Source organism: Camelus bactrianus, chromosome 15, assembly GCF_048773025.1.
Source record: "Camelus bactrianus isolate YW-2024 breed Bactrian camel chromosome 15, ASM4877302v1, whole genome shotgun sequence".
Taxonomy (NCBI): domain Eukaryota; kingdom Metazoa; phylum Chordata; class Mammalia; order Artiodactyla; family Camelidae; genus Camelus; species Camelus bactrianus.
The window spans coordinates 40,513,927-40,534,993 of NC_133553.1; the positions used below are offsets into that span (position 1 = coordinate 40,513,927).

The 21,067-nt window shown below is 40.0% G+C and overlaps 2 protein-coding genes across 3 annotated transcripts in view; one reads left to right on the plus strand and one right to left on the minus strand.

The window, feature by feature from the left end:
* The window catches only part of ARHGEF33 (Rho guanine nucleotide exchange factor 33), a 45,520-nt gene extending 34,683 nt beyond the window's left edge, over positions 1–10,837 (plus strand). The window contains exons 15-16 of the mRNA XM_074378747.1: positions 1,802–1,941; positions 8,855–10,837. Of these exons, the coding sequence (XP_074234848.1) occupies positions 1,802–1,941; positions 8,855–8,984 (270 nt within the window). The 3' untranslated portion in view covers positions 8,985–10,837. The remainder of the gene's footprint in view (positions 1–1,801; positions 1,942–8,854) is intronic.
* Positions 10,838–14,591: 3,754 nt separating this feature from the next.
* SOS1 (SOS Ras/Rac guanine nucleotide exchange factor 1) overlaps positions 14,592–21,067 on the minus strand; it is a 134,132-nt gene continuing 127,656 nt past the window's right edge. For both annotated transcript variants that reach the window (XM_074378750.1, XM_074378748.1), the window contains 2 exons: positions 20,494–20,612; positions 14,592–19,558 (listed from right to left, as the gene is read on the minus strand). In XM_074378750.1, coding sequence (XP_074234851.1) covers positions 19,067–19,558; positions 20,494–20,612 — 611 coding nt within the window. In that variant the 3' untranslated portion in view covers positions 14,592–19,066. The remainder of the gene's footprint in view (positions 19,559–20,493; positions 20,613–21,067) is intronic.

The window sequence follows — 21,067 nt, forward strand, 5'->3', positions numbered from 1 at the left end:
TCAGCTCTTTCCTCCTGAGATGTGCAAAGTTCCTGGTGTTCCATCTCCTCAAATATACTCTGTGTATCTCCCACCGCTGCCCTCAGAGCCAGCCCAACCCTAGTTTTTAAATTGTTCTGTCTCTAAGAGTCAAGAAAGAGGACAGTATGCTTTAGTGAAAAAAGAGCACCCGACTAGGTGTCAGATCTGAGTTCTAGTCTTGACTCTGCTGCCAAATAGCTGTGTGCTTTTGGACAGTTCATTTGGCTTCTCTGTGCCTCCAGTTTTCGCATCTGTGAAAATGAGACAGTATGTATTTTACCGACCTCACAGGGTTGTTGTGAGGATAAGGCCAAAGAAGATAAAGTTTGTGAATATGCTTTGTAAAGTATAGAATGTTATAAAAATGCAAGATATTATCAAGATCGTGATTCCAGAGAAATACTTTCCTGAAATTATGAACAGATTTAGTTCCTAAAAAGTGCCTAAAAGGACCACTTCTCTAATTATGGTCCTTGGGCTAGTAGTGAATATTATCACCCAGGAGCTTGTTATAAATGCAGAATTTGGGCTCCATCTGTGCTGAGCATTTTAGCAGGATTTCTAGGTGATTCATGTAAACATTAAGTGCAGGTGGGCAGGAGATTACCTTAAACCACTGGTTTTCAAAATCTAAGTGTGCAAAACCATTGTCTAGGTCTAACTTCAGAGATTCTGATTCAGAAAGCCTGGGGTGGGGCTCAGGAATCTGAATTTAAATAGAAGCCTCAGCTGATCCTGTAGCCTCAGGACCACACTTTCAGAAACACCACACTAAGCCACCGAGATGCTGATCTCCACAGTTTAGTTATGAATCTTAGGAAGATCTCAGAAAACCTCTAGCTCTGCTACTACAACTCCGAGTTAAAGTCTCAAAGTCAAACCCATGTTTTCTGAAAAAAATTCATCCCCACTCTTTGCTTCTCTATCAGCAAGTAGTCACCCATCCAATTCATGAAATTTCCATGGTGGTTTTTGCTTTGACTTCTTAAGTTCTCTTTTTTGGATTCAAAATCAAGCAGCTATTTTTGGCTGCTTTTTAAAAAGCGTTCACAAAAGAGAGGACCTTATTTTTTAAATTTATTTTTACTTTACACTGTAAATAGCATGGATTAAGAATTGTAAAAAATGGGAGGGAGGGTATGGCCCAGTGGTAGAGTTGTGCGCTTAGCAAGCATGAAGTCCTGGGTTCATTCCCCAGTACCTCTATCAAAATAAATAAGTAAATAAATAAACCTAATTACCTCTCCCCCCTGCCAAAATAAAAAAAAGAATTATAAAACATGTATTAAAGGCATATGTGCAGGTTGGAAATATTAGTTGACATTTACTTCTAAACAAATTTGACCTCCCAAAAACGCCTTCCCTCATTAGCGTCTAAAATGGAGAATTAGGAACACGAGTTTAAAACTAGTATTATAATCAAGGAACATTCTTATTTTGTAGAGAGAGAAACATACCCAGAGCTTTGAGGGGACTACTAGTGGTTTTCCAGCAAGACAGTATTGTTACCCGAGTAAGAAGTTAATCTTCCTTTATTTCCTGACCTTTAATTGTTGTTATATCATAATCCTACTCTAGACTATTTGCTTTGACAGAGAAAATTTTCCTCTTTTCAACTGATTCTTAATTAGCCTAGGCTTGCTTGGGGGAATAGGGTGCCCACCGTTAGTCTTTTAGGGAGGGAGAGGGACGGTGACAAGGTTAAAAAAGTTGTCCCCTAGGCAGGATCGATATTCTCTTTGGAAAAGAGTAAAAATACACCTCTCTCTTGTGTTTTCAGGAGATGCACTTAGAAGACGCCACCAGATTCTGTCCAAAGGAGGAAAGAGAAAGCGAACAAACATCTTTCAGCGATCAAAACCCCAGGCAAGACCAGAAAGGGGGCTTTCGCAGCTCCTTCCGCAAGCTCTTTAAAAAGAAGTGAGTAGCCTTTAGACAAGACAGCATTGTAACTCATTTCCCTGTGGTCTGAGTCTTGAGGGTTTAACAGTCATAAGTATCAAGTAGCCTGGTTTCACACAACTGCTTCAAAGCTCAGTGCCTGCACCCAGTAGCCACGATTCCTGCCAGGTGAAGATGTTTCTCACTGTACTCTCCTAGAGTAAAAGCAAACGCAGCTCTGTCCTCTGCCTCTTCTATCTTTTAGCCCTACCTTCCTTGTTCCCAAAATCATGTGTCTTGAAAGGGGTGAGCAGAGGAGGTCCCCTGGGAAGTGAGCTGGTGACAGTCAAATCCCCTTTGCCCGGGAGGAGTGGGACCCATTATTGCGAATCTCCCCACCGGTGGGCAGCGCTTTGCCAGCCGGGCCTGTAGTTATCCTGGTTGCTCGCACATGTTTTGGGGGACCTCTGCTAATGTTTTCCCTAGCAGAAATGATTGAATGGATATGGCTTGGGCACTAGTTTAAAAAAAAAATCACTTTACTGGAGTTTCCATACTCCATAGGAGGCAAAAACAAGGCATTTCCCTTCTGTGGTCCTTACTGTATGAAATCACCCACTGGTCATTTTGGCCAGCATTTATTAGCACTGTCTCACAGACTGGGAGACGGTGGCCAAACCCCAGCATGAAATGTAAGAAGAAAGAGCTGAGCATTAGCATTTGATGTAGGGGGATTCTGCAGGCCGGTGCTGCCTGCCTGGGAGATGGCTGGCTCCCTCTCCACTGGTCCTCAGGCCGACTGCCCTCTCCCTTATGGAGACTGTGCCTTACTTTCTCTTGGTAGAGGAGGTTCTTGCTTTAGGTTTTAAACATTAAGTCTTCATATTTTAGTGGGTGGAAAAGTTAAAGACACTATTGCTGCCTCTGGAGAGTTGCCGGTAAGTGAGGAAGCATAGGGAAGTCACTTTGTCCTTGAGGGTGGAGGTTTCTGGCTGATTTAGATAATGGTCTTGGAAGAATTGGGGGCTGGCCTGGAGTGAGGACTTTTGCGGTTGGTTCGTCAAATTCCTCTCCTATGGGGAGGGTAGTACTGAGATTAGTGGGTCTCTGTTGGTCCCCGCCTGCTGGTCCTGGAAGAAAAGGGAAGGGGAGGAGGAGCAACAGCCCTGCAACGAGGCAGCCCTACTCCTGAGCCCCCTTTCAGTTTTGCTAAACTGGGCCCACGCATGCGTGCCTCCTGCCAGACTCCCTTTATTCATTGGGTAACGGGCTAAGAATTGTATCTCTCACTCTAGGATCACAGATTTAGGTCTTTTCCGACCCAGTACTTACCTTGAGTTTGTCAGGGGTGGAGAGACCTGGAAGCTAACAACTGTCCGGCCTGACCTTGGGATTAGGCTCCTAAATCCTTCTAAGGATTCCAGACTCCTAAGGGGACTGCTTGAGCCTATCTTGTAATTTTTATTTATTTATTTATTTTTAAAATTTTATTTATTTTTGTTTTAAAACCACATTATTTCCAAAGCAGACAGCCACTTTTTGCCCAGTGCCATTTATCATGACTGGGTACCGTTGGAGAGCAGTGAGTCACGGATCTACCACTGGTTCCTTTACAAATTCCCGTTTTGCAGAGAGATGTAAGCAAACTCTGCCAGTTACCTGAGGCAGAGGGCGTGGACTTGTCCTCTCTGTATGCAGGGGGCAGAACTAGGAGCAACGGGTAGGAGGAAGGACTTTCTAAAAATGCAGCTGCCTGGAACGGGGGTTGGCTGCCTCGTGAAGGAGTGGGTCCTCTTCTGGGGAAGCTAGATGGCCCTGGTCAGGGAAGCTATAAAAGGGATTTCCGCCCTGGGTGGGACTGACGCCCGAGTGAGTTCTAGTCCTGAGATTTGCTTTTTCTGTAGCTTGACTTTGTTGTAGATCAGTCTGGGTGATCATATCTTTTTAACATCTGAAACAAGAAATGAATATGGCTTTGGGACCTATAATTTTAAAGACACATAATGGACAAGACCAGATTTTATCTTTCTCTAACCCCCCTACTGCCCTTGGTTCAATGCTGAGGATTTGCTGTGGACTCTCCAAATTCATGCTGGTTAATTGCTTTCAGCCCCCTTGCAGCTTTTTAGGCTCCTTCCTAGAGGGCTGGGTGGATCCCCTCAGTCCTTTTATCCTTTCTCCTAGACTAGTCCCTCCTGCATCAGTTCTGTTGCTGCCACCAGTCCTGGCACTGCCCTTGTATTTACAATCTGAAGTGTCACACGGATGGAAGTAAAGGTGGCACCACACAGATGGCTGCTCCCTCTGGCTTTTTACATCTTGTGTAGGACTGTGAGCACCATCGTGTGATGGCACGTTGGGGACTTGGCAGGGTATAAATAAGCAGTTTGAGTAGCTTCTCCTGAGTGTTTTCATTTACAAACCATGAAAAGTTTGTTCCATTATCCTAAGGTAGAGAGGAAGGGCAGGGAGACCCCAGCAGAGCACAGAAAGTTCAGAGGCTCTTAACTCAGATGAGAACACACGATTCTTCTCCTTAATGAAACATTCTTTATTATGTGCGTGTACTGTGTGAGACATTTGTCTAGGAATCGTGAATAACTTGCTTGGTCCCAGCCGTTATTAGAAACTTGGACTCTGAAGCCAGGCATGTGGACAAGTACAGGGAGGAACCAGAAACATTCAGCCCCTCCTCCTCCTCCTGTATGTCGGGAGGTCAGGCTGGCAGCAAGCCCTTGACTTCAAGATGTGGTTAATTCTGGGTACTGGAACCATGGAAAAAAAGAGGCTGGCCTCAGAGGTCCAAAATGGACTAGCACCAGAAAAGCCATCTTTGTCACACCTGGGGCTCGCTGCCTGCCTCCCCCACAGCCCTCTGGAGGCTCATTCCGTCTACACTGACACACTTTTTGTATCCGTAGGGGCTTGTTTGGCTGGTGGCCCCACACACCCAGAATGCTGCTTCGGGATGAAGCTAGGCCTGGAGCCAGATGCAACAGAAAACCTGAGAAAGGGTTCTCTTCCCTCTGAGGCTGGGAGGGCCGAATGCTCATTCCCACAAGGATTCAGAAGGGAGAGTCAAGTTGACATCATAAAAAAATCCTGAAAAATGCCCAGGATATCTGGGTAAAAGGATGATGCTCTGATTGTTTCTATCTCAGGCACATTTGTCCTGGGTAGACACCAGGTCACATGTCCCTGAAAGCTGCCCAGAATTGATCAGAAAAGACTACATATCTTCAAGTTGGAAAATGTTAAGTGATTTTAAAATTTTTAAATGAGAATTTTTAGAAGCCAGGAACAGACCTAATGTGATAGGCTGATGCTGGACTGAATCCTTACTCCCCTGCCTTTGAGCAGGATGGAAGGCAGACTATCCCGTTCTATAAGGATCTCTCTGGAGGCTTTCAAAAACATAAATCTAGACCATCCTGAAGTCTGAGGCAAATGCCACTTCATCTTTATGAATCTTGTACTTAGGCTAATAAGTGTTCTTGGTTGGGGGTGGGGCACAGGGGAAGAGAGTTTTGTGGGGCAGTTTAGGGTCGGGGACTGTAGAAGCTCTCTTTTTATCCTCAAATTTGGGGGGAGTGGAAGACAAAGAATATGACTTCCAAATGATTAATTCTACTTCCTCACCCATTCTCTTCCTCTTTAGCACTTTGTAACTTAAATGCCCCGGAGTATCTCCTTCCCAATCATCACCCTCCCTCTACCAATCTCCACAAAAGTCTCTATTTTCTTAATCACACACTGTACAGAGAGGACTTCTGCAGGGCCCTATATAATTGAGTGTCAATGAGTCCTCTTCTTTTGTGTCCTGTCTGCTGTTTTTGCGTCTGCCCAGCCTCGGCTGTGGAACAGACCATGTCACAGAAAGCAGGACTAAAGAATCAACTGATCATTTTACCCTCACCTTCTTCTCTGTCCCCTTAAATAAAGCCTGCCTGCAGGTCTTGCCGCATTCCCACCCACTCTGGGGTTCACTCTCATTTCCTATTTCACTTCCTTATGTAACTTTAAAACTGAGGTAGATGGTTGAAGGGGTAACACTTTACTTAGACCTGATTATAAATGTTTCTCAGTAAGTCATTTGAAATCAATCACTAAGTTAGTGGTCTTCAGTGTCCTAGGTTCCGTCCTTAGGAATTGACCATCCAAATGTAAGAGTAAACAGCTACAAGGTTTAGTACTCAGGACATAGTAAGCACTCAACAAATACATATTAAATGAACGCTCATTTGTCACCCTGTTGGTTACCGGGGCCAACTGGCCGCCAGGATGGGTGTTCCCCTGGTCCCTTCCTTCTCCAGGTACATGTCTCCTCAAGCTTCCAAGGCGGACAATCTTTCCAGTCAGAAAACCAACCCTTTTAGGTCGGAGGGTCCTGTGGCACTGATTCCAGCCCTCCCCACTTCCCCAGCTCCAGACAAACTCTAAGGCTTTATTGTAGCAAATCTATACTCGTATTACCTACCCAACTTGTTATTTTCTTTGTCCCTGTCAGTCGAGTGGGAGGAAAATTAGCAACAGGTCTGTTCTCTCTGCATCAAACACCCGGAAGGTCCTGTGTCAAAACATACTGGCAGCATCATACTCTTACCCAGCAAGTGTTTGCCTGCCTGGCCCTTTACGTCTGGCTCAGGTCTGCCCTGCAGTCAGCCAAGATGGCTCCAAGAACTCAAAAGCCATTTCTGTTTTGCAGAGAAGGGGGATAAAAGCAAGTACATTACCTCTTCCTCCTAGATTCCGCAGGTCATTCCCCAGTAATTTAGGTATGCATTACTTCAGAGCCTTACAGCCACACCTTTGGAAGAGTCCACGAGTTGAGGTGGCTTTGTACCATGTAAGCATTAGAAAGAAGTCAGTTAAAAATAACTTTAAACGGATGAAATGAGCTTTTAGTCATGGCTACAGGAGAATGCTGGAGTTAAAAAATGATTAGCAAGTTAGCCACTAGTTAATTATTAGTTAGTTAATATCAAGAAATGTGAAGCCATTCACACACCTGCAGATGCAGAGAAGGTGGTTTGTGAGAAGAGCAGTTAAAAAAGAAAAAACTAAGCTGAGTTTGTGGACTTTGAAAACTAGACAGGGCGATTTTGGCATTTGTTTCAGAAATGGGAACGCAACTGGTGAAGATTTCTGTGGTCCTTGGGGCTGGTGGTGACATCAAAGCTTTCCCATTTCCAGGTAAACATGAAACAGTTGCATGTTGGAACCATCAAAGTATGACGTGTTGGGTTTTGGAGAGATCAGACATAGCTAAGAGGGGAAATGTAAGGTAAAGATTTTAAGTTGTGACGAATGACTTTCTGACGAGAAACTGTCACGTGGGGAAACAATTCAGAAGCAACACCAGCCAGATTCAAATCTTGCTTCCTGCTTTCTGCCCCCAAAACTATAGGCATTCCTAGTCTTCTGGATGACAGAAGATATGGAGAAAGAATGAAATGGTCAAAAATCTATCTTCCTAACATTTTGGGCACAGGGGTACTAACCAGGGCTGATTTGAACTGGAAGTAGCTGGGAGTTCTGAGAGAAGGCCTGGAGCTTTAGGGTGGGGCCTGTGGAGGCTGCTCCAAGGGGGGGTTCCCAGGGGGCTTCTGCAAAGGAAGAGGACTTTCACCCCACCCAGCTTCATCTTATTTGATAAATACTCAGATGTACTGGGGTTGAGGAGAGAACAGGTTTTCCTCTGTGCACCGGGATGCAGAGAAAAGTTCTCCTTACTGACCACAAGTAGAAAGCATAGTAGGCAGCTATGGCTCCATCTGTGATACCAAATATCAAGGCGGAAAGCACGTCACCAGGTTTCCAGACCTCAGGAATTTTAGTCCTTGTGTGGATCCAGCTTCTTTCCTGGAATAATGTAAAGGGGGTGTTTGAATTCTGCCCAGTTAATCCAGTAAATGGTAGAGTCATAATTAACTTACCTCCTACCAGCAGTGAGGACACCCCCAGCACATCCATGACAGTGCAAGACCCTACCCTTCTGTTGTGGATGGTGGAGGCCTGCCCGCCTCTGCCTCTGCACGCGGAGCGCTTGTTCAGTGTGCAGGAGCTCTGGACAGAGAACTTCGTGTCTAGTGTCCCTTTCACACACCTCGCATGAGGTCTCTTGACGTTGGTTCTCAGTCACTGGGCTCATTTTACCCATTCTAGCTCAGAGTTAAAGCTAGCCAAAGGGCCCCAGCCTAGCCCGTCAGAGGTTGTTTCCAGAAAGCCTCCTCCCTCTAGGGACTTCTGACATGAACAAACTGGAGAAGGTGCAGAGCTGGAATGGATTACCCACCTGGCTTAACCGAGAGAAAGGAAGAATGCACCCTGGACTGGGGACTCAAGTGGACTGTTTACGTTGTTGACTCTTGTTTGGGCTTGGTCTCCTTTGTGGTGGTTGAGATAATAGAATACCCTTAAATCTGATTACTGTACTAATTTCTGCATTCTACCAAATGTGGCATATATGTGTGGTTGGCTTCAATAAATTTTTCATTTAAAAATGAAAACAAGCAAAAGCAAGAGTTTGTAATGTAATGCCCAAATTAAGTAAGGGCCCTTGATAACTTTGGTTGAGAATAATGAATTCCATCCCTTAAAATTTAAGGGCCTTGGTAACTTGCAGAGTAGTTACTTTATCAAATCAAAAATAGGATTTCTTGAATTTTCTAAGTCTTTATACCCCTTTTAGAGTGTTATTACACTGTTTTTTACACTGACATACACAGTTGTCACCATTGTCCCCATAATGTATTACAAAGGTAATCTCTTTATGTTCATACAAATCTTAGATACACATGTCCTGAGCCATGAAATTCAGGGGAAGTAAAAATTATTCCAGATCTAGGAGGCAACTGTTTTACAAATACAAGACAATTTGGATAGATAAAATAATTTTGAAAACAATTAAAACCAAATCAACCTGTACTTTATCTGTGTGCTGAGATTTTAGGTCCAGTGGATCAGAATACAGGGAAAAAACTAATGAGAACCCCTCAATGGATCCTTCACCCACCAAACAAGATTTCTTCAGAAACCGACTTGCTCTTGCAAATGACCTTGACCAAGGAACAGCTGTGTAAAACATACTTAAAGTTGTATTGTCAAGTGGTAAGATGAGGATAAAAAGCTTGTATATATCTGTGTAGGAATATATATATATATATATATATTGATGTATAAATCCCTGAGGAAAACTAATATAAATACTTACATATGAAACCAAATCAACATACAAGACATTGAAGAGATGAAGATTAGTCTATGGTTGAGAGCTGGCTTTTTGAACCTCAACACTTGGGAAAGGGGAAATGAAGACTTTTCACAGTATTACAGAAAAACATCATACATTTGGAGGAAAATAAATGTTTGTAAGAACAAAAACTTCCACCTTGAAGTCATTCCCCCAGTATGATATTGAGCATGTTCATATTTAACGTGGATGTGAATTTTATGCTTCCTAGGTAGGCATTTAGTTTATTAATTCATCCCAGTGTCCTTAGACTAATAATACACTATGTTGGGGCCAGTTCTGTTTTGACCTGTCTTCCAAAACCCCCAAGGCAGTGCCTAACATCCCTTAAGACAAAGGATCAGTTAGCAGAATTGTATTTTACATGTTGCAAATCTGAGTTGTGGAAAATTTGTGCTTAAACCATGACACAGAAGGTTCAAAGCTTAAAGACATACTGATCTCCAAACAGGAAGAGAACCTTAAGAGTAGTATTCCTCTTGTTCTATGGTTATGCAAGTCAGGACAGGGAGCAGTGGTTTCCCTAGAAACCGGGAGGCCAAAGAAGCCTTTTCCCTCCCATAGGTTGTGCTGCAGATGGGAACAAGTCCAGAGGGTATGTTTTATTGAGTACTCAGGATTCAGAGATCCACTAGAGACCCCGAGTGTCACAAACACTCATGACCAGATGGACTGGGGGAAAAAAAGCACTGATTTAGCCACATCCTCTTCAAAGACTTTCTTCAGTCTGTAAAGGAGGTGGAAGCAACATCAGTACTTAGGCTCACACACAGTGTTAAAAAACGCCAAGTCAGATTGAGAATTTAGGGCTAGCAGTACCTTATTCTGTTTTCCAGCAGTAAGTTGTAAAAAAAAAAAAAACTAAGTTCTTACAGCTCAGGCAGAGGAATCATTGCAACAAAGCTTGTCTGGCTATGGGTCAATAAAATGTGCTCCATTTCCACATAGATATAGGTCCACATCCTTAACATACCCCAAACGTCAAGATGGTAACAGTAAAAAAAATTAGCTTTAAACAATTTGTCTCTATTTTTAGGTAGTTATCCATAAGTAGGGGGACGGGTTACTGTTCCTTCAGAATCTTGGTTCTCCAGCTGACTTCTCCAGAGGCTGTTCCTGCAGTAATGGAGAAATGGCTGTTCTTGTTTGCTAAAATAGGGGAAGTTTAACTTCTAAGTGTTACAAGTTTTCTTCCCACTACCTCATGACTAATTAGGAACCCATCTATTAGCATCCTGAACAATAGGTGTCTGGAACACTTAAAGGATCACTGCCAACTTTTTGGAGTTTCCAATATTTAAGTTGAAGCCATGCTTTTCATTTTCCTGAAATTAATGAACTCCTTTGAAATTAGATTTCTATTCTGAGGCCAGAAAAGTTTTGAGGGGCAGTGCTTGAAAGTGACTGGACATGTAAGGTGAACAAGAGACACAACCTCTTAAATAAAGTATAAAAAACAAAATTTCTTTTCCCTTCATATTATCATAAAAATGATCAATTACTGAGGAAGCTTTCAGAACTATCACATACCTCCCAAATTTTCATTTGGATAACATCCTTTGAAAAATCTTGATGCAACGCCTGTAGCACAACTCAATTTAGTTATTTTTATGAAATTAGCCTATAAGACTAGTAATAATTGATGCTGCTACTCTTTGGGTGTCTATCACCTGATATCTGGATTTTTTCTGGTAGCTTTCTAACTGCGCGCATGTATTCTCTGCTCCCATCAATCCCACGTATCTCTAACATGTGAATATTCCCAAACACTGCTTTGTGTGAAACTCTTTGACTGTTCTTATTTGTCTACAGTCAAATTCCAAACTCCTTGACTTGACATTCAAGGCTGTGTCTCTTTGTCCAGTACGGTTCCAAGTTTTCTCCCTGGTTACCATCTCCCTCTTTGCAATCCTGGTGAACTGTTGTACCTGAAAGAAGCTGGGCTTCTATTCTTTCCTGGAAAGCCACGCATCTTGCCTGGGCTCACTTGCTTCATGCCTCTTCTCTAGCCTCCTTCCTCTCTGCTGATCTTCAAGACCCAGTTTAAGCATCCTCATCCTTTGTGAAACTTGTCTATCTTTTGCTGTGTCTTGTCTTTTCTTCCCAACAAGAACGTAAGTCTCTGCAAGGGCAGGAGCTATACCGTATCTTTCAAAGTTCTTTTCACCTCTAGATTGAGAGTACATAGTAGGTGCTCAGTAGATGGTTGATGCCAATGTTAATGGTGGTGCTCTCATAGAGCGAGGCTACAGGAATTAATTTCTACTCATAATTTGACAGAGATTCAGGATTGTCACTTTACCTTCCTGCATTTCATTTTTTTAAAAGAAAAATGTCAATCACAAAGGAAATAAAATACAGTTGTCTTCAGAAGCAGTTAAAGGCGCCACTGCCACTTCCACAGCATCTAGCATTAGAAAGCATCTATGAAAAAGAAAAAAGTTTGCTACTCCTTTCTATGTTGTTCCAGCTAATTTCATAATCTTTCTAGGTAGTACTGTAAATTGACAGAGATAAGATCTTTAATGATATTGATTAATGATATTAAATGTATGTTCCAGCACTAGGAATGAAGTCACGGTGGGAAAGAGCTTGGAAACTGCTGAAATCTGTTGCCTCCAGTCCTCTGGAGAAGCAGAGTTTTCATGGGAGACCATAGATAGCACCTCAAGTGTTTGGGTTGATAAGCAGCTCTCCACCAAAAGGTGACATGGATATTTTTGCACAAGCTGGGAGTGGCAACAGGTCCCTTCTGTATCCCTGTGGGGTCTGTATACAACCCCAAGCAAGGGTTGTCCTGCTTCTCTGATTCCAGGACTAGAACCTGGGAGAACCAGGGATTTATGGAGCAATACTCTGGGGTTCCATGCAGTGGGTTATTTTATCATATGACAAATAGTTTACTCTGGGGCATAAAATTAGAAAGTCTCTTGCTCAGGGACAGTGTTTCTATAGAACCTCATGTCACAGTCTCTCACCTCCTTCAAGTCTTTACTAATATATTATCTTCTCCATGAGGGCACTTGTAAAATGCAGACTCCTGGGTACTATTTCAGCCCCACTTTATTGTAATATTTAAGAGTGGGGCCCAGGAACCTGCATTTTAAATGCACTCAGGTGATTTTTTTTGGCCCCCTGAAATTGTAGAGCCATTACCTCTCAGATCAACTGATACATTGAGTGATTTAGTATGTAAACATCAGCACTCAGATTCTATACATACATTGAATTTTAGGACAGAATAAATAATTGATCCTACTTACCTTGAGATGCAGAAAACTGACAGTTCATCAAAACCTAAATGAATCTTTTTTGAATTATTTAATTTATTATCTGTGACCTTTTCTATCATATACAGTAAGATTTTGATTAAAAATTTACATGATCAATGTTCTTTATAATAAACTGGTACAACTGATTATATATTCCAGATAGTCGTGATCTGAACCCGATTAAACCTCTGATGGCATTTCCTGTTTTGCCCACACCCATTCATTCCTCTCCAGACACAAGTAGCTTCGCTGTTCCTCAGATACATTAAGTATGCTCCTGCCTTTGGACTTTTTAATTGGCTGTTCCCTGTGACTTGGCATATTCTTTTCCTAGATACTTGTATGTCTCATTCCTGCACTTTCTTCAAGTCTCTACTCATATCACCTTATCTGAGGCTGACCATTAGATTTTACCTCCCCTGCCCCTACACTCCCAGTCACCTTTTTTTGTTCATAGCAGTTACAACATTCTAACATATACCCATTTGTTCTTATTATTTATTGTCTACATTTCCTCACTAAATTAATCCCGTGATGATATGGATTTTTGTCTATTTTGTTCATTGCTATATTTCTAACATCAAAACTGTACGTGGAACAATAAATATTTGTTGAATGTTGAATAGTCAGATGGGCCCTTATCAAATGCTTATAACTAAAGTCACTCAAAACCAATTTAAGTGACAGTAAACATCAAAGGAAGCAGTATGGAAAAGAATCAAATTATGGGAACTTTAGGATGAACCATCAACCTCTTAAAAGATACCTAAAAGCAGGCAAACATATTCTTCCTAACGGTGGTTTACTGTTAAGCACTTCCTCTGGCAAGGCATTGGGCATTACACATACAACCTTTAAACCTCACAATAGTCTCAAAACAGTAGATCTATAAACCTCATGTACTGATGAGAAACAGAGATTCAGATTATTTACATAACTTCTCCAAAGTCATACATCTAATAACTAATGGAACCAGAATGTGAACACAGGTATGATTCTAAAGCAACTGCTTGCTGTATTTTCACCTCAATGATTTTTCCTTTTCTCAATGAGTCCTGAAGGTGAGAAACCAGCTTGTAAAAATGGGCTGTAGTTTTCTTCTTGCCTCCATTGAGAATCAAAAGCCCTAAGATAGCAGAATGGCCATGAACTATTTTGGAACTGTATTCTATCAAAGCCCTTCTTGCCATGTGCATTGATCTGCAAAGAGGTAAGCTCGGCTGTGGGCTGTATCCTAATGACTTAAGTCTGAATCTGAATCTGTGATGAGCTCAAGATTAAAATAAGTAAAAAAAGCAAACCACCTGGTTAAAATTCAAAAGAAGTCATGTTTCAAGAGCAAATATGGAATTAGGTTTGAGTAATCAATATTAACCTAATTTTCCTGTAGCTATTAAATTGATTCTCTAGAATATACTCAATAATACATGCTTGGATTTCACAGTGACCTACAAATGGAATTTGTACAAAACCATTGATTTTGTGTCTTTAAACTAGGAGTAAAAAAAAAACTCCAGTGAATTTTGGCTATTACTGAAAGCAGTCCTCCAAATACCTGGAGTCAAAGCTGAGTCAGTGGTCTCAATCACTGTCACATGATGTTAGCTAAGTCATCTCTCTGCTTCAAGACCTCACTTGCTTCAGTTCTTAAGTAAGGGTATTAGATCTTTAAGGCTTCATCAGTTTTCACATTCTACAGTTTACCATGAATGCCCTCATATCTGCATAATTCTTTACAATGTACAACTGTAAGCTGTATCTTTTCATGCCAACCCTAGAAAGAACTGCTAAATGTCAGGCTGCCATGTTCCAGCAGGTCTCAGCAAAATTGCCTGTCAAGGAACTGTGGTATCTTACGAGTTCTTTTATGGAATACAAATGCCTCAGCCCTCTGCACCTTCATCCAGGTGACACCCAAGGTCACCAAAGTACTAATTATCAACCCAAGGGCCTCCCACTCACTACAACCACAGGACTTGATGCACAAGGAAATACTGAACTTCTTTTATAATAATGTGATACAGGAAAAAGTGCCTCTAAAGCGAGATGATGATTAAGAGCAAACTATTTCTACATGGAAAGTATGAGCTAAAATGAGAATCACTAATGACATTAAAATATTGTCCTCTAAAATAAATACATGCAAAAATAATACACTTGCGGGCTATGTAAGGCATTTTTCTTTATTACTTTCGGTTTATCTTAGTAATGCCAGAAAAATAACAGCCATTATTTTCACTTTAAATGCAAACCAAATACTGCTGCACACAGAGTACAAAGATTACCTACGAACATGGTTAGGTACAAAGGCCATATTAGATGTATAGACCGCACTTTGTTTCTACATCAAAATAAGACTGACAGAGCAATTTTTTTGACAATTATTTTAGCAAATAACTGTGCTACTAAACAAAGGCAAATAAACATATATATACACAAACACATTTCAACTAAAGTTATACATGTCACTTTGACAAACAAAGGCTTCTTCTCTGGTGGGTTTCACCAGATATTTGCACCCCAAAGTCCCCTGCCCTAATCCCGCCCCCAAATGCTGACTTGATCTGAAGAAAAAAATTAGAGATGTTCTTAATTAAAGGCACGTTTGGCAGCTACTGAAAGTGGCATGCATCTGGCACAGGTGCACTCTCCCTAAAGCCACACCACGTGTGACTTCCATCTGTTACGCATCTTGTTCCTTTGACTGGTAGTCCAATGTGATCCACCTTTAGCTAACTTGTTTTATAATTTTGCAGCAATTGGCTACTTAATGCACTATTTTCATTAAAGGCAAAAGGGAAATTTGCTCACAGTCGACAGAAAATGCACTTTATGGTGTCAAAAATGGAAAATAAGGCATGAAATTTACAAAACAAGTTACAAGTGCTTTTGTTTAGATTTATTTTATAGACTTCATGCTTTGCTTAACTAGAGCTCAAAATATTTTATTGGCTCATGTATAAGGGATTATGAAATGATTTAAATAGTAATGAGATGTTTCAAAAGAAAAATATTGAATAAATAAACTAAGTCATCACTTTCCCTTAAGTAATTTTACTGCATAATTCTTTCAGCCAAACTGATATTAACCTTGCGATGTTTAATTTTACTGGTAAAGATTAATGTGCAACACAACAGGACCTACACTTGTAAAACAGTCATACAATATAGGTTAAAAGAGTAAGTGAACCTACCCATAGCAGCAGAATACTGAGAAATAAATGGTTAAATTTTTCTTTCTAAATCTGGAGGAAAAAATGGTTTTCCTCAATATTTACAACACTAATAAACTGGGACACCCCCTCCCTTCATTTCCATTGTTTGTTTTGCTGAGCCACTTAAAACTGAATTTAAGCCGTCATTAAAAGACAAACAATGAAGTACATGGCTAAAATGAATTCAATTTGAGGATTAAGACAAGATTGTGATCATAAATACCAACTAATTTTCGGTTTGTGTAATTTTTGATTCATGAAAAAACACATTAAGGAATTTAGAACCATGATAGAGCCTCCAACTGTAGTACTTGTTCACTACACTTTTCTGTTAATTGTAGTATAATTAGCATGGTATGCTCTTTGCTAAATTCAGATCCATTAAAACATCCTTGAGTTGTTAGAGCACAGTAACCTACTAAACACATAATTTGATACCCAACAACCTTTAATTAAGCAAACTTTTAATATTTGTGTATTTCCTGATAATCTGTAGTCTCAGAATACATTTAGAGGTCCGGGAAGAGTAAATAACCTGTCTTTCAATAAATGTAGAAACATATACTTATTTGTTCTTGTTTTTAAAAGTGCTTAGATGTGAAAAGCCTCCCTTTCTATTATATTGGTTATCAGTCCACTTAGGTAAATTCAACCTTGAAATAGTTTCACTTTGTGATCCAAAGATAATGAAACATCTAAGAGCATTTCCATTTCTAAAAGAAATATTCCATATTTTGGAACATAGTTTAGAAAAAGTCATGCTCATTGACTATCTTGTAATGTCCTGAATTCAAAAGCAGAATTTTATGGTGATGCATTTATCTTCTCAGCAACTTCTTGTCCCTAGATTAAGTATATTTTAGTTACTACAAAGAATAAATTTGTCAGCTAGTTAATATTTCACCTGTGAAGAAGGCAAGGAGATGGTTTTCTCACCTTCATTTAAGGGCGTCCAACTGGAATTTTTCTAATCAGTTACCACTGCAGAAAATATTTTTACCCAAATGTTATACTTCAGAACAAAAAATATCCTCTATCCCCAATGCATATAAAGCTGATGCACAGTGAAGCGGTCTCCTAGAACCACCAGGGGAGAAGAATGCTTCCCTTTGGGAGAAATATGATTAGAACTTCAAATCTGAGTTTTTCCTCTACACAATCATGCAGGTTGAAAAGAAGTCATTACTTTATTGAAGGCTAACACACTGGCCAGAGATAGTGAATGGACTCCAATGTGACTTTTCTCTGGTTCTCATTTGGAGTGGGGGCGGGGTAATTAAAAAGAGAAGTGTGCATAAGACACAGAAAGAGAGATCCTAGGGACAATGAGGCTGCTCTAATAGAAAGTCACGGAAATTCTGGAATGTGTATTATGATTAATTGTAGCAGCACTAGTTAAGTAGGCTTAGATAATTACTTGTTGAATGAATGGTCTTTCGGACACTTTGCATACAAGAGTGGATGTGAAATTAATTTTTTGAAAGACTCTTAAAAGGAGACATTTTACAAAGAAAAAAATGGCCACCATAATAGGAATGGTACAGATACTGAAAAAAGATTCAACTCTAACAGATAAGAAAGGATATGATAGGACAGATTGCTTAATGATGATGCAACCACCAATCTGGTCTTAAAGGACTATATATTTGTACTATTGTGATGTACATTTAATGCTCTAATAAATATCACAGGAAATATTGAAGTACTAGGTTTCCACCACGATGCAGCACTTCTAAAAATGTCTCTAATGGCATGGTTAACAGAATTGCTGAATGTTGCTTCATTATTTAGAGGACGCATGCAGATACCGATGAACTGATGACTCTCTAAGGATGGAATACTGCACACTTCACAGATACTATAGTAGAGATTAGTAATACTTTTTCTCTTCAACAAATTGCATGCATTTCAGTCACAGTATTTGTTAGACTCATAAGATCAGTACACAGGCTTAATAAATAATCCATATTATGATATTAATGATGTAGGCAGATGTTCTATTACGAATAGTTCTGATAGAGCAAAGACCTCAAGCAAGGTAGAATGTTTAATATAAACTTTAACAAACTGTACACATGTTGCCTAGGAGATTAAAACCTTACAAAGCTCTGCTTAAAAGAGACCCATCCTATTCTAACCAAGTATTTTCCTACATGCCAAACTGCAGCTTTAGATCATTCTTTAAGATGAATACATATATCCAGAACTAGAAACCAAGGCGCACCACAATACGTGCTTTTATGCTTAGTGTTTGTGTGTGTGTGCGTTTCAACTGAAAGAAATAAGAATCGACCGTTTTCTCCATATAATAATTTAATATATGCCAGCCAAACAAAGTACTTGTATCTTTATTCAATTAAATTAAAACAGACCTGCCAGGTATATTATATAACATTCACTATATACACATGATTTAGGCAATGCAAGGTAATTCTAGATATGATGATCACTCAACTATTAGTAAAACATGAACGGTATCAGTGATGCCCAGCAAGTGCTCCTTTCACACTGGGTGACTGCATTTCCATAGTATGGTTAGAGGGACAGCTACAAGCCATGACATGGATTACCAGTAAACTTCTGTGGAAGAAGGGGGGGGAAAGGACACTCTAGCATAGATTAACAGTCTCCTAAATGTGAATCATATACTTGACAATTACATTTTTAAAAAAGTTGTTCTGTCATATTAATGACACAAAACTTCTCATTTAAAGGCAACACCACCACGTTTTGTTTGTTTACGGAGGGTAGGTAGGGGAATGCTCATAAAGTTGGTATAATTATTCTTAAAAAAAAGGAAAAAAAAGGAAAAAAAGTACCTCTTTGGTGAAGCCTCGGTACCCATTCAATTCACTGTAATAATCTGTAAACAGGACTGCAGTACAGTGCTGGGCCTTGATTCCAACAAGGTCAGGTACCACAGCCTTTCCTCACAGTCCTCTGAATGACTTTTAAGAAAATACTCTAAAAGTAGGACGAGTAAAAGCAAAGGAAAACAAAGGAGGATATGAATATCCCTGTTTAAGATTTCTTTTTAAAAAGTGCATAATATTTTGAATTACAAAAACTGTCATCAAGTGGGCCTGCTGGGCACTAGACTGTGTTTCCCATCCCTTTAATGATAAAGATCACTTCACAAAAAGAAGACTCCTGCCTATTGGCTGGAGAAAGTCCCTTTAACTTGATTTTCAGGTGCAATCAGTTGTCCACTTCCTCTAGATCAGTCTTTCCATATTCTAAATGAACACCAGTTTCATTTTATAATTAGGTCTAGGTTAAAATTCATTGTCTTACACTGCATCTTGAAGTAGAGTCGTTAGTGTTTGGAGTTCTCACTTTAACTCCTCAGTGCTGGCACGTTCAGTGCATCCATTGCCAGCAATGGATTTAGGGCTAGGAAAATGTACATCCTGGGACAGAGGAACTCAGGAAGAATGGGCATTCTCCAGCAGTGGTGGTCCATCTCTGTGCATGGATGGGTGTGTGTGCTCCCTTTTGTAAGTTTTTGGTGGGAGTTTAGGGATATGTTGAGAAGTGCTTTGTCGTGGAGGAACAGGCGGCCCAGCAATGGAATGCAGGTCCACTTCTTGTGTCAATGGTGGTGATGGCAGATGCCTTCTCGTGCCGTGAGGAGAAGGTGTTTGAGGAGGAGGTGGTGTAAAGGGGGAAGGGCTGTTTGGGAAGAAGGCATTACTATGGTCACTTTTTTTGCCCAAGGGGGGAGGCTGGAGATGTAGAGGTGAGCTTGAGAAAACATCAGGTGTCCTCACGGGTTCCCGTGGTGGTAGTAAGGGTGGGCTTTCAGGAGGGTCTGATATAGAAGTCCGATCTGATATTGAGTATCGTGGTGAATACACTTTTGATGTGGGTTGCCTAGGAGGAATTGCTGGGGGGCTGTCCAAATGCTTAGACATAATCTAACATAAATGAAAAAAAAAAGACATTTATTAATAATTTATGTAGTACCATGATAATATGAACAATTAAGGTGGGGTTTTCAAACACGCTATTTGCAGAACCCTGTGTGGATCAGGGAGTTGTGCTGTATGTTTTAAATTGGAAGTTATGGTAGTTCACTCTTCATTTAAAAATTATTTTCCCCTCAATGTTGTTTTTACTTTATTTTTCTCAAAATTCTGTTATTTGCTATTGCTTACCTCTCACTCAATCTAAGATAAGATTATTTCTAATTTAACATGCCTTACCTGTCAGTTTTACAATTTTAAACTTAACTATATTAACATTTCATGACATTCTGCAAAGAGTGTCTTGACTTGCCCAGGTGCTCTCTGCCTCTGGACACTTTGAGACCACTGAATCACGTTAACAGTTGGCAAATAAAAAAATTCAAACAGGTAGAAAAAATAGCTATTAAGGTCTCTTCCAACCCAGAATTTACATGCAAATCCCATATAAAAGCATGTCAGATTCACTATTAAGGGCTCAGATAGGTAATGTGTAGCACTAAGATACAGTTTCACTTAAAATGTGCTTTCATATAAAGCTTTGGACCTCTTTCCTTCTCTCTCTCTCTCTGTCTGTTTTATGTTTTTAAAGAACTGCTTGAGACTACATTACTCATACATTGTAAGTTAAATTTGTTTTTTCCTTGACAGTACTCATAATTTAGATTTATAAGGGTTTTGAAAATCTACCAAAAAATGCTTTCAGAAGAAAGGAAATAAACATTGCTCCATGGTAAATCCATATTTAATCCTTGTTTAAACTCTACTATGCCCATATACTCTTGAGTGTTAACCTAATCCAGTTAGAACTAAACTAGACACAAGCAACTTATCATAATGTAACAGTAATGATTCCAGTTTCCAGGTAACAAGGTTTTCTACTTTACCTTAGATGGCGAAGATTCCGCTGGGGCAGATTCTGGTCGTCTTCGTGGAGGAACAGGAGGGGGGACAGGCACTTCGTCAGTGCCTTTAGTTAAACTTATAGATGATACTGAAGCAGATCCTGTAGGATGTTAAATTTTTTTGAAAAGTTCACAGGAATTTTATTTCATCTATCAGTCCTCAAAAGACTTAGTTGGAAACTGCTTATCTTTATTCAAAGAAATGTATAAAAGTATCAAAAGCAGTTCAATAAATCAATATCCAAAAGTATTTCCTTTATTAAAGCAAACTGCTATAAAAAGCATGCAGAAATTTCTTAGCAGAATTTTCAGAAAAAAAAAAAGCTGCCTAACATATTCTGTTATTCTGCTTCTTGAACAAAATAACATTCCCATTGTTAATCTATTATTGGAATTTTTTTATTTGGGTCTGAGTCTCAGATTTCTGGGAGAGACAGCAACCTGTTAAAAACCTTGGGAATGGTCATTTTTGGTAAGCTTTTATAATGGGCTCTTTTTTTTCTTCTGACTTTATTAGTACAGAATTTCTTTCCTTTACTGGATAGTCCTTGGGAGT